Source organism: Lepidochelys kempii, chromosome 8 (assembly GCF_965140285.1).
Source record: "Lepidochelys kempii isolate rLepKem1 chromosome 8, rLepKem1.hap1, whole genome shotgun sequence".
In the NCBI taxonomy this organism is placed as follows: Eukaryota; Metazoa; Chordata; order Testudines; family Cheloniidae; genus Lepidochelys; species Lepidochelys kempii.
This window is the reverse complement of record NC_136387.1, coordinates 36,848,164-36,861,689: the sequence shown is the minus strand read 5'-3', so window position 1 is coordinate 36,861,689 and position 13,526 is coordinate 36,848,164. Positions and strand designations below refer to the sequence as shown.

At 41.2% G+C, this 13,526-nt stretch overlaps 1 protein-coding gene across 1 annotated transcript in view; it reads left to right on the top strand.

Annotated features, from left to right (window-relative positions):
• The window catches only part of PFDN1 (prefoldin subunit 1), a 60,355-nt gene that overhangs the window by 21,307 nt on the left and 25,522 nt on the right, over positions 1-13,526 (top strand). Inside the window, exon 3 of the mRNA XM_073356052.1 lies at positions 7,688-7,772. Coding sequence (XP_073212153.1) covers positions 7,688-7,772 — 85 coding nt within the window. The remainder of the gene's footprint in view (positions 1-7,687; positions 7,773-13,526) is intronic.

Below are 13,526 nucleotides of genomic sequence, written 5' to 3'. Positions count from 1 at the left end.
ATGATAGAGCTTTGAAATGCAAGTTTGCATTGTTAGAGATAGAAGAGTAGATGTTTGTTCAGGTCTTGTGATGTAAGCAAACAAGTCTTGTCTATTGCTATAGCTTTGATTCAAAGATCAAAAAAGGAATATTAACATTTAGGAAGACACTTGTGTGAAACAGTATTATTATCTATATGTCTCTTTTGAAGGTTGTGGTAACCTGTATCTGAACTGTTTAATGGATAAATTATCCTGTGCTAATTGCCATGGTGTTTGGAAGAAGGAAAATTAAGCCTATTGTTTTCTCAGGCCAAAAGGTTGCAGGAAATGTATAAAAATCTTGGGCCGTGATCCTTCTTCATCTCAGATCTGCTTTGGGTTTCAAGAGGGGGAAATCTTAAGCCATAAGGATTGAGATCCCCAGTCACTGACTGGAGTCACCCTGAATATGGACATTGGACTATAACCTATGGACTATTTCTAAAAGGGCTTTTGGCAACTACAAGCTCATCTCTATGATGTATCTAAACCTCAAGAATTGAACTCAAGTCTGTATGTATATTGATCTTTTAACCAAAACTCTCTTTTCTTTTTAAATAAATTTTAGCTTAGTTAATAAGAATTGGCTATATTCTTGTGTGTGTGTGTGTGTGTGTATGTGTGTATATATATATATATATATATATATATATATATATATATATATATATATATATATATATATATATATATATATATATATATATATATATATATATATATATATAAGCATGTATTTTGGGTAAGATCTAAGTTATAATTGGACCTGGGTGTGTGGCTGATTCTTTGGGATTGGAAGAATCTTTTCTTTTATATGATGGGATTTTCAATCATCATCATCATCATGTGTATCTGGATGGAGCACTTTAAGGGAACTGCGTTGTTTGGACTTCTGAGTAACCAGTGAGGTGATACAGGAGCTGTTTTGTGCTGGCTTAGTAAATCTAAATATTGGAATATCCACCAGCTTTTGGGGTTTGTCTGCCCTGTTTTGTTTGCAGTTCACCCTAATTGAGTGATCTCAGCTGGCTCCCACGAGCAGCATTGTCACACCTGGCACAAACAAACTGTGGGTTATTGAATTAAATGTTCAGTGTGAACATCCGTATGTGGGTGTTTGCGCCAGTATGTGAGAGTGACAAAGGGGCCCACAGAGTTTATAGGATTACTGATGAGTAGCTACATCCTGCAGACCATGTTGGAGTGGGAGGGGCATAAAATTATCTGTACCGATTTAAATAATGGAAAGACATATGCTAGAAATTTCACATCTGGAAATGGAGGGAACTCTGAAGGAAACAAACAGCTGGGTTTCTAAGGGGAATATATAGCCTCCACCCTGTTTCAAAGAAACAAAAATCCTGCTTTGGGATTAACAGAGGGTTATTGGGAGGAATATAGAAATCAGTGGGGGAATTTGTGAAAGATTTTCTGGGGTGTTTTTTCTTTCTGCTTGTCCTTGGTAATACTGTTACTTTTTTGTTCCTACAATACGTTTTATGTCTTTAGAGCCAGCAGTCATGAGGAGTCTCAGACTCATTCATTCTCTCTCTCTCGGAGAAATACTCACTCACTGTAATAAAGAGCCACTTGTGCTGCTGGCATCCCAGATTTTGTTGAACAATCCACAGAATCTCTCACATGGCACCAGAAGAGCCTAATATATTCTAGCTGGCTCCCTACTTCTCATTTTTACACATTTTTAGGGACCTTAGGAAGTCTTTTATGTATGCAAATCATCAAAAGAACATTTAGCTGTTTTTCTATTAAAAACTTGTAACCTTATTTTAAATGGACTGTCCTTTCAAATGAATGGAACATCAGTACTTGAGGAATCTATCCTACTACATGAGATATGGATATTTCTTGTATGAGGAGCAGCTGTGAAAGTTATTAGACTTTAAAGTTAACAGCTAATTAAGCTGAAAAGGGAAAATTCACAACTTTCTGGGTGGTGGTTTCATGCTGTTTGGCTGCAGAGTGTATTGGTTTTTGCTCTGAAGGTTCTATGGGTAATCAGAAGTAGAAAGCTTTGCTTCTGAAGAAAGAAGCATGTGAAGTGAGTTTGGCCTTATCCCAATCCCTAATGGATCCATGTCTAGGTAAAAAGCTTTCTGGAGCAGGGATTGCCATGGTGTTTGTCTTGTACAACAACGTGCACACATTGGCACATACCAGTCATCATAATTACAATTAATAACTCTTGAGTGGTGGAACTTCACTTGCGGAAACTAGAGGTGGGTGTGGTGGAAGCTTGCTCAGTGCCTTTTTACCCTATCTAGCTCATATCAGTTAGGTTAATCTCACAAGTTCAATTTCACACTTCCGAAGGAGGCAACTGGGCCCTGCTGGCTTTGTTTTTCCTGTCATTTATATACTGTCATAGGTCCATTAACTTAAATTACACCAGCTGAGAATCTGCCCCTTGCTTTTTAAACACCCCAAAACATTATATTGTATGCTAGGTGAAAGTGAACACTCTAAATATTCTAGTCCCTGCAGTGTCACCAGCTATTCAGCTTCTTCATATACTCTGCACTGAATTAACATGTTTAGCTAATTTCTTTTGTATACACACTAAAGAAAGCATAGAATCATAGAATATCAGAGTTGGAAGGGACCTCAGGAGCAGGACCAACCCCCAAAGTATCTAGTGTACTTTCTAGGTTTCTTTGACATTACTTAAAATGTCAAAATGTAATACCTATATGTTTCTCAGCAATACAATTCGGTGTAACCCGCTACTGTAGGTACTGCACAAAAACATTCTTGCCTAATTTCTCTCCTACTCAACAATGAACATTCTAGCTAAGTGTTTAGCTGGATTAATTGAAATGGCAAAATCTGGGCCAAAATTACTAATTTACTAATTGCTAAATTACTCTAATGCTGTTTATGTGACTGCATGGAGTAGGCCTCCCTGTTTTCTCTGGTGGCTCAGATAAATGGTACACTTTTCCTCAGTTGGGTGAAAACATTGGCCAACATTTTTGAAATTGAATGCCCCAAATTAGGCACCTACATCATCAGTAACCCAGTTGTTTGAGGGTTTGGTACCTCTGAAAGTCAGGCCACTTAGGTGGATAAATGTAGATGTAATTTTCTAGCTTTAAGATTTCAATTTGAAAATTTGGGTCTTTGGCTGCTATCAGTGTACATTCTTAAGCTTTTGTTTGAGGAAAGGCACCAGGGAGGATATTTCTCAGTTGAATGGTGTTGACAGCTGCAGAATCTAAGCTTTCGTTTAACCAACAAACAATCAATCCTTAAGCCCTTACAGCTGCAAAGATCTTCCAGAGTAAACCAAGTGTAAACTGATGCTGTGTAGTCTTCATAAGTCTGCATGGACAACTTCAGTGCTGCTGCTCAGAGATTGTCCAAATTGCAGTGCAGTGAAAATTGACCAGAATCTTGTCAGTTTTCACTGTTCCATATTTAGAACACAGTGGGCAGCACTGGAACAGAGAAGATGGTCAGTTTGAACTACTCCAACTTTGGAAAGCTATGTACATCAAATGAGTAGGTACTGCAGCTGTTCACAGTTGTGGTCCACCCCACCCCCTCCACCCTCCCAAAAAAATTAGGGAAGTGGAGCCACCTCTCCCCCCAACACACAACCACCATCACCGTTACAGTAGCCATGATGCTTTCGGGTGCGAGAGAGGAATGATTTATATGTATTGCAGCAGTGCCTAGGAGCTGCATGGACAAAGATCTTGCTATGATAGGTGCTGTACAAACACAGAACAAAAAGAGTCCCTGCCTCAAAGAGCTTAGCATAGGAAAGAAGCCGGGGTAATGCTCCCTTTCTCTTCCAACTGTCCAAAGGATGTGTGAGAGAGCTTTATATTTATCAAAACCTGATAGCTGGAGGCTATGAGAAATGGTGCCCCTTAGGATCCAGGGCTGCACCTGATGCAAATGCAGTGACCTTCCCTTTCCCTGAGGGTACACGGGTGGATGTGGCTTCTCACAGGGACACTGCACCCAGAGAGACAGAACCTTCCTTTTAGTTTAGGCACCTGGCTATTGAGTGTTAAGGCCTGAAAAGGTTACCAGTGTCTGAACAGGTGGTGGAGGGGTTGAGGCTGGTAGGTGGAGAGAGGGAGAAATTGAGGGGATGTAGTAAATAAAAAGAGAAAGATATTAAAAGAGGAATTTTGGGGTAGCGAAGATGATACCAAGGAGAAGCGTCGCACAAAATGATTGGAGAGAAAAGGGACAAAGTGAGGAGAGACATTGAAAACTACATAGAAGAGCTACCATGTGAATTATAAGAGAGAGAAAGTAGAGTGAAGCCAGGAAGGAAAAGAATGTGTAACAAAATCAAGGAAAGCACTGTAAAGTGTGAGAACCACATTAAGGAGAGCATGAATTGGCAACATGTTAAAATTAAATGCAGCACCCAACTCTTCTGTTGTTATAAATTGCAGGGCTGTGATGGCACCAGGTATTGTTCACCCAGGCTTAATCCTCAGGCAGCTGGTGTTGGGTACGTTTTTCAAGCTGTGCAGGAGGATCCTCATTTCTGTTCATCTTCCAGGCCCTGAATAAATGTGTTAATAATATCCATTTGTCATGGGAGATTATGCTGCACATTGAATTCAAACTTCTGTGCAGAAGAGGCATGTAGTCTGGCACTGCCCAGTCTAAAGCTATTCCTTTTAGCTGTTCAACTTGATCACTTGTCACTTGGCATGAAGACATGGTCCCAGACACTAGTTAGCCCGGGAGAGACCTTGAACACAATGGTATGAGCTGTGGAGGCTCCTTTTAATCCTTCTGGGGTGATTTTCTAAGTAGGGAAGAGGCTAATCTGTTGCTTGTGCATTCCTTGTGTGTGAGAGGAGGGGATGAAGAAAGCTATGTAAGGTTCCTAAAATTTACTTGAACTCAGTTAGCCTTTACCTCTTTGCAAGTTATCTGTCATATTCTGAGAGTAGCCTTGAGCCGTGTGATTACTCAGAACGCTGCTCTGAGCAGTTTGGGGGCAGCTTTCTTATGATGGCTGTACAAGCTTGCTGTTACTTTCATCTTTAAACTTATCTTCATAACTTGATTGTAAATGGAGAAAAAGAAGAAATAGATACTCGTTACTGCAGCTTCAGTTTAAAAAAATATGAATGCAACAAAACTGAACTTTAGATAGCATTGGAATTCAAAGTTCACTTTAAACAAATAAACAAGCCCTAAACAAAGGAGAGTGAGTTTGTGTGTGTATGGGGGTGGGGGGATGTGAGAAAACCTGGATTTGTGCAGGAAATAGCCCAACTTGATTATCATGCACATTGTGTAAAGAGTTGTCACTTTGGATGGGCTATCACCAGCAGGAGAGTGAATTTGTGTGTGGGGGTGGAGGGTGAGAAAACCTGGATTTGTGCTGGAAATGGCCCACCTGATGATCACTTTAGATAAGCTATTACCAGCAGGACAGTGGGGTGGGAGGAGGTATTGTTTCATATTCTCTGTGTATATATAAAGTCTGCTGCAGTTTCCACGGTATGCATCCGATGAAGTGAGCTGTAGCTCACGAAAGCTCATGCTCAAATAAATTGGTTAGTCTCTAAGGTGCCACAAGTACTCCTTTTCTTTTTGCGAATACAGACTAACATGGCTGTTACTCTGAAACCCTAAACAATGGAAACTGTTAAAGCACAGTTAAGGGCACCCAAACAAGCATAAATCTGTCTCCATAGTGAGAACCACCAGGATTTGCCTTATCCCAGCCATTACGCAGGTTCATGTCTTCTGTGACCACCAAAATATTAATACCTGACTCTTAACTAGAGCTGATCGGGGACAAGGTTAATTGGAAAATGCCAATTCATTGAACCTGAAATATTTATCAGAAATGTGTTGGGTTCAGTGAACTTCTGACAAAACACAGGTAGGGTTCCTCTGGCTCTGGAAGACCCCTCCGTGACAACTGTCCTGAGGCCAGTGACCTCAGAGCTTCAACGGTCTATGGCTCATGAGCAACCTTGCCATGTGGACTGCCCTGAGATCAGGCTCTGGCTGGAGCCATGGCTCTCAGGGCTTTAGGATCCTTGCTCTGTGGTGGGGAGCTCACCTGAATCCCAGGGCATCCCCAGGAATGGAAGGCAGCCTGGGAGGTGGCGGCAGCTGCTCTGTTTCATTTAGAAAAATGGAACTGAAATTTTTTTTTTTTTTTAAACAAATAATTTCAGAATTTCTTTTCTGTGGGAAACTGAAATTTCAAGTTTTTGTTCTGAATCAGAATGAAAACTTTTTTGAAATGGCAGAATTTCCCACAGAAATGGAAATTCCAGAATTTTTGCCAGATCTAATCTTAACCATAGAGGTCAGTCATATTCCAGGCATAAACAATCCATGGAAGAAATCCTGTAATGATTCATGATTAGATACATAGCCTACTGAAGACAGTCTCTTTTCCCTTTTCAAGCAAAGATTCCATCTGCCATGAAATATCCCAGCGTCATTGTAATAGAGCTGGACTCGCCCAGCTGCGTCGCCTGCTGGTTGTCCTTGGGAATTAGCTTGTCAGGCTCTGGAGCGCCCTCTGCTGTCTGGTGATCCGCCTTACCGCCGGCCCCAGTCCCTCCCAGAACCCGATGCCTCCTCCCACTGGGGTGCTGCCCCTTGGCAGTAAACCCCAACAATCTCTGAGGGTCTCCCCTCCCCGGGGAACCCCCACCCACTACCCCCACCTTGCCTCAGTCTTGGCTACTGCCAGTCATCGCTTAGCCCCGCTCCCCGGGGCAGACTGCAGTGTATCAGTCACTCATCACAGGCGAGGGGGTTTGGACCTGCTGCCTCTGTCTACCTGTGGGCTGCCCCCTGGCAACCCCAGTACCCAATAGGCCCTAACCTAGACCTCGCAGCCTGGGGGTTTCCAGGCCGGAGCTCCCCTGGCCTTTCCCCCTCAGCCCTGCTCCAATCTAGGTTCTCCCTCAGGTCCCTGCAGCCAGGCCCCCCTCTCTCTCTCTGAACGCAGAGAGAGACTGGCTAAGCTTCAGCCTAGCAGTCAGTCCCTTTATAGGCCCAGCCGTGGCCTGATTGGGATGTGGCCCAGCTGCAGCCATTTCCCCAATCAGCCTAGCCTTTCTTGCCCTCAGCCCTGGCTCTCAAGCCCCACAGGGCAGGAGCGGGTAACCACCCTACTACAGTCATGAAATACAGATCTAGTGTATCTCTGTATCCAAACTCTTAAACTGAGATAACGAAATTATGGGACTTGCATGGAAACCTAAAGGTTAGCGTGGTGCCAGAGTATGAGCCATTTGTATGCATGAACAGTTATGTAACATGTTCTGTGGTTCAAATCTTCAGTATTTCATCTGCAAGCTGTGCAATACAAGTGTCTTCTCTAAATGTTAAGACCATCCAGAAGGCTGGTAACAGCGCATGGGGCAGAAAAGTTTGGCGTCAACCTTTACTCCATTTTAAGTGTTTAGTTTGTCTTGAATTGAGTGAAGTCTGGGCCACTTTCACTAGCTAATCACCTCCATTTTTTCAGCCCATTGAGTAATCAATTCCATTATCTTTTATTGTGCTGTAAATGAATCTCTCTGCAGTCTCTCCTTACAGAGCACAGGATGAGAGTGAGTAACATTTGGTTGATGTAGTTTAGCTCTCTGCGACCATAGTAAATGTGCCTGACTTTTCTTTTCTTTCTCACTTGTAGGTTTATCCTTCAGTCCAAGGGAGTAATTCACAGCCAACTCTTAGAAAAACAAAAAATAGCAGAAGAGAAAATTAAAGAACTTGAGGTAAGTTTTAGGTGAATTAAGGTGATATTGAAAGTAGGACCTTAAAAAAAACTCAACATGATAGTCTTTGTTGCATCCCTTACATATATAGTATATTTATATAGTGCTTTTCATACTAAAGGATCTTAAAACACTAGAACTCCTATCCACTGCTGAAACATTGCTATCTCTTGGGTAGAATGCAGCAGCTGTCATGGTAGTAATATTAGCAATACATATCCTGCTGACCCTCCTGATAGGAATATACCTTTCTAGTCTAGAAGTAATGAATATGATTTAGACATATTACCTACTTTGAGTAGTTGAGAGATACAGAAATATATAGGAAATGCACAGTAATTTCAGTTAATGTCCTTTTGCAAGTTCAAATTGCTGAAATGGGACATTGTATCCATTTAATCTTGACCAATGTCCAGGGGATACAAACCAGGTTCATTTGCTTTGCTCATTACATTTAATTCTTCAGAGGGACACAAATAGAAATGCACCAAAAGTGTTACCATTATGTCTTTTTTTTAAATGTCCCTAATATGTGAATAATATGAAACCCTGCCCCTTAGTATCTTGAGCAAAGAACTTAAAAACAAAACAAAATAACCCTCTAGGAATGTGTTTGGGGAAGCAAATGATAAGTTGACCAAACAGTCTGATATGTTAGTGTGGGCTTTGGAGAAGGAATTAACAATAGGGAAAGCAGGGCAGGCGCGTGTGTGTGTGCATGTGTGCTTGCATCAAGGAATAGCGATGTGAAGTGCTTAAAGTGCAGTTTTACTCTGAAAAGTGGCACTGTGGAGTTCTATATTTACTCAGTGACTACAGATCAGTAGGTAAATAGAAAGGGGCTTTTCTTCTGTTTGCCCTGAAAGTGCAACCTAGAATCAGAAAGATAAGATAGCATCTGTCTTTTGCATCTCTAGCAGTAAATAATCTGCATGCAGAACTTAGTTAACAGTTCTGCTGATGAAGTGAGAGAGAGATATGACAAGTGTTAGTCTATTCTGCCTTATATAGCCCTAAAAGGTGTACCAAAAAAAAAGTCTTAAACGTATGGCCTGATTTTCAGAGATGTTGAGCAACCCCAACTCCCATTAAACACAACGAAAGTGGTATGTGTTTGTTACTTTTGAAAATCAGGTTCTTGTATTTTGTTCAATAAAGTACTTCAATATGATTCTGAATAGACACAGGGAGCAGATCTGAAGAGTAAGAATGTGCCATTTTTAGGAGTTTTTCATTTTAAAGACTGAGGATTTAATGTGGTGAAAGGCGTTTTTATTCAAAGAACGGATGATAGGATGAGGCAGATTTAAAGTAGTTTTGGGTGTTGTGTTTGAATAGGACAACCTTAAGCTTGCATTTCCTTGGTATCTGCTGTTCATGTTTGTGGTGTTTTAACTATAATCTTGAAATGTAATACACACTCCAACTACAGAGATGTGCCTGCAACCATAACAGCATCATGACAAACTCTTTAATGTGGGGATATGTTTTTGTTATCACAGTATCCTAATAAAAGTAGGATCCACCGTGAGGGAGATATCCTAACCATTGAAAATCTGTTTTTAACGGTCTCAGTTTTCAGCGGAAAGGAGAGAACAGATATGCCTATGGGGGCAGCTGTGCTAATGTATGAGGCAAGATAACATTTTAACTACATTTTGGACGTTAGCAAGTGTGGGTTGCCAGGTCTGATCAAGCTGGGACTGTGCCTATTTAGTTGTGAAGTCCAGGGCAGTGTAGCTGGACAGTGCTGTCCTATACTCTGGAGAAAAACATTAACACTGTATTTATAGAAAATTCTCTCTCCATGAATAACGTGAAAGATGCACTTGCAAATTACAGCTGTCGTTTCTGAGCCGAGGTGCTTGGGTTGACCTCATGGCTGGGACAGTCAGTGATGAAACCCAATGTCAGTGATGTTCACGAATCCCCGTGCTGCTTCAACAGTTATTAAAGGGTTGATTTGAATGCACTTTCTGAACCTGAAGCCATTCCATTGCTTGATAATTTGTCCTCTTGATAGCAGGTAAAAATGCATCCCTTGTTGGTGGCAATTTTTCTCCATTTGCGTCTTGGAAAACATACGCTTGCATGCCTTTGCAAGTGTCGTAATGTTGATCTTCAAATGGTAAACTGGGCATAGGAACACCTCCAGTGCAATTATGAGTTCGTCAATGACTGTCTCAGCTGTTCTGACCACCTTCAGGGCAAGTTCAGGATCTTCAGAGGCTGAATCAAATGCCTTCCAGTAAGATAATTTGGTCTTTCCAGCTGACTTTGTGTGGTTTTTAATGGTTCAAGTGATAGGAACACATCTCTGAGGTATATACCGTGATGCTGTACCACAGCAGCAGGCACAAAAACAGCATCTGGTGGAAGTCTTGGGGAGCGTCTGACAAAGAACACTGGAACATCCGAGTCTTGTGGAAAAATCTGAAGTTTAGTAGCACCTCTCTCTGTGACATTGATGGCATGCAAGATAATTTTAGAGTCAGCTTCCTCATAGGAACTATGAAGAAACTCCACTGACCACTGTGAGGCAGCAGCTTCATTATACCGTACACCGATGAAATTCTTTGAGCAATTCTTCACATGCTGGAGCATTTTTCCCACAAGGTATGCAGTTAACTCATCCTTTGTGTGAGTATGAGACAGTAACTTCTTCACTGTGGCACTGGGGATGTTCGTGGAGTCAGTGATTTTATATTTGACAAGTGCAGTACAATGGAGTCTCTTCTTTCTGGTAATATTTTTAATTGATTCTCCTACATACTTGTCAAGTGTGAGATGGATTCTGTCATAGATCCAGTATTTTCTTCGTAGCCACATAATGAAGTGTTCAGCCAAATCTTGGCAGGTGTTAACAGTTTCTAGTTTCTTGACAGTTTGTACCTTAGCCATATCATCTATGGTTGCTATCCTGAAAGGCCTCTGCTGGCATAAGGTACTGGTCATGTTGTCAGTAGGTGCTGGCATAGGAAGACCATGCAAGATGTGCATTAGTTTGTTTTTTGCCTGGCACATATGGGTGGTTCCATCATATACGAACATTGATCATGGAGAACTCATACTTCCCCCAAAGTTTCTCATAGATGATCGTCCTGCTGAGATCTGGACTTGACCAGTTGATGAGCAACAACCTGTCTGCAGTTAGCTTTATAATAGTCTCTGCCAGCTTCACTCTGACTTCCCTCTTTGCATTTGAGCACACCATTAATGAGTTTTTCTTAATGAGATCCCATAGATTGATAACCCTTGGATAATTCTTTGGGTTTTGAGGCTTCATGCAAATCATGACCCAGAGTATCCATTTGAGTGACATCTTTAGCTATCTCATCACTGAAGACTGCTTTTGTCATAATATTAATGAGCTCTGATATGGGGAGCCAGTGCGATTAAGCTCACCTGTAGCTTTAAAATTGCTCCTTCTTGGTATTTAACAGCACCTAATGAGTTTAAATGGTGCTTGGTTACTTCTGGGGAAGTCATTCTAAGCACAGTTAATGTTTCATTTGAAATTTGTTAGAGTTCTGGGTTGTCAAGGAAAGAGCAGCATTCTCACTAAGAGTGACTGCTGCATACAGTTTTTCATGTGTTGAAACTCTACTTAATGGATGCCTTCGGGCTTCCAGCTTACCACAGAAGAAGCAGGTGTTCTCTAAATGCATGCCATGGGAACTAGTATAAGGCAAGTCTCACCCACAGTTGGCACCTGTCCCAAAATCTTTGACTTTTTCTTAATGCTCAATGTACTTCCCCTCCAACCTTGCCAAATTCATTTTTTGGGTGCGCTTCTTATAGCATGCAAGTTGCAACTGAGGGTTGTTGTTAGGGGGCTTTTTCCTTCACCCACTTACTTCCCTGGTCCTTCTCGCATGAACAGAGAGCAACAATACCTGAAGTCCAAAGGTGCAAACAATTCGATGTTTATTGGGGTGAACTTCCAGCAAGCATGATTCCAGTTTCCTTCCTTAGTGTCCTCCTTCCCAGCTCTGACACCACAGAACGTTACACCTGTGTCCCTGTTCCCATTTCTGCCCTTAGCAAAACATGATTCCAACTTCCTTACTCCCATTCCCTGTTCCCATGTCCCCCTTTAGCAAAACATGATTCCAGTTTCCTTACCCCTATTCCCTGTTCCCACCCCCCCCACACACCCACCCACTCACTTCCTCATTGACTACAGATTATATAGTAAAACTTGAGTTCAGCTTAGCTATACCTTAACCAATCATTTTTCTGAAATTTAACTAAGCAATCCTAACATATTGTAACATGATTATGTAACCAATTACATCCCACCACCTTAATTAGTTTACACCCAGCAAAATTAATTATACAGCAGACAGGAACAATCACAGAACCAGACAGAGATTATACAGACAAACAATAGCAAAGTGGGAACTATAATGACAAGACAATACAGAAGTGAGGATTTCACATCCCAGCTATTGATAAGTGAGTTCTTGCCAGACAGGATGCTATCAAACTAAGTTTCCTTTTACATTTTCTAGGCACTTCCCTTTCTCTGGTGGTGATAGGAATACAATCCTGTCCTGATAGTGCCTAACAGTCCAATAGCACCTTATTTCAATGTGACTAGTTTGGAATGTGAGGATGTGACTGTTCGCTTCCCAGCTTATGGCTGCCTCTGCTGCTTAGCCAAAGGCCTTAGCCTAAGAACAGGGCCTCAGACTGTCACAGTAAGAGAAGGCTCTTACACCAGCAGACAGTGATTTTGATTCTTTCTTTTATACCTCTATAATTAGCCAAGTGATGATAAGAATACACCTAAATTCTTAGAGTATAGGCCTTTACAGACAGGCCTGAATATCTGTATCCTAACAGTTGTATTTAACAGGTCCTCTGCAGGGGTATGCTTAAAGATTCAACTACTAGTTGGTATTTTTCTTCTCGCCATAGACTTCTAAAAATGATCAAGACCAAAGTAAAAAACAAGGATTTTTGTATTAAATTACTTTGGGATTGTAATAACATACATCATATATATGTTACATAATGATATAACTACCTGTGTACTGTTTGCGGATGGATTCCAGTAATTTCTGGCTGCATGCTGATGTCTTAACCAGTGCCTCATTACAACTCTTTTGTCATAATAAACCAAGCTAATAATCAGTACCACTGAACCTTTTCTTTTTTGCCGATGATGACAAATCAATTTGAAGCGCTCCTTCCATTATAGTAATCTGTAACATTAAAATAAATTAATCAGATATGTTCTGGGCATTAACTGATAACACAGTGCTGTCAGTTGAGGGCCACAATTTAACTTTGTAGGGGCTGCGTGTTTGACATGCCTATATTTAAAAATCATTTTTTAAAACTATACTTTAACACTTTCTCAAATGTATATCTACATCATTGTTTTAGGGTTGTGGGAGAAAGGTCACATTCCAAAGCCCTAACTTGACCCATTTCCAGTGACGACATATTATGAACATTTCTGCCAACTGGAGACCCTGGAGTGGGGACCTGGGGGCAGCGAGTTCTCCCTCCATGCTGCAGAGGGGGACACATTGAAATTATGGTTCTGTAGATTTCTATGAATCAAATGACACCTCCCTTAACTTTCTCTTATTATCTTGCCCACAAAATTACACACGCTCTCAGACTAACCTCTTTGGTAATAGTAGTGCTTTAAGATGAGTAAGCTCTAGTGTAGACCGGACACAGGCATTTTTACCACACACTAAACATTTCACCATTGATCGCACAGGTGTAGCTGCAAAG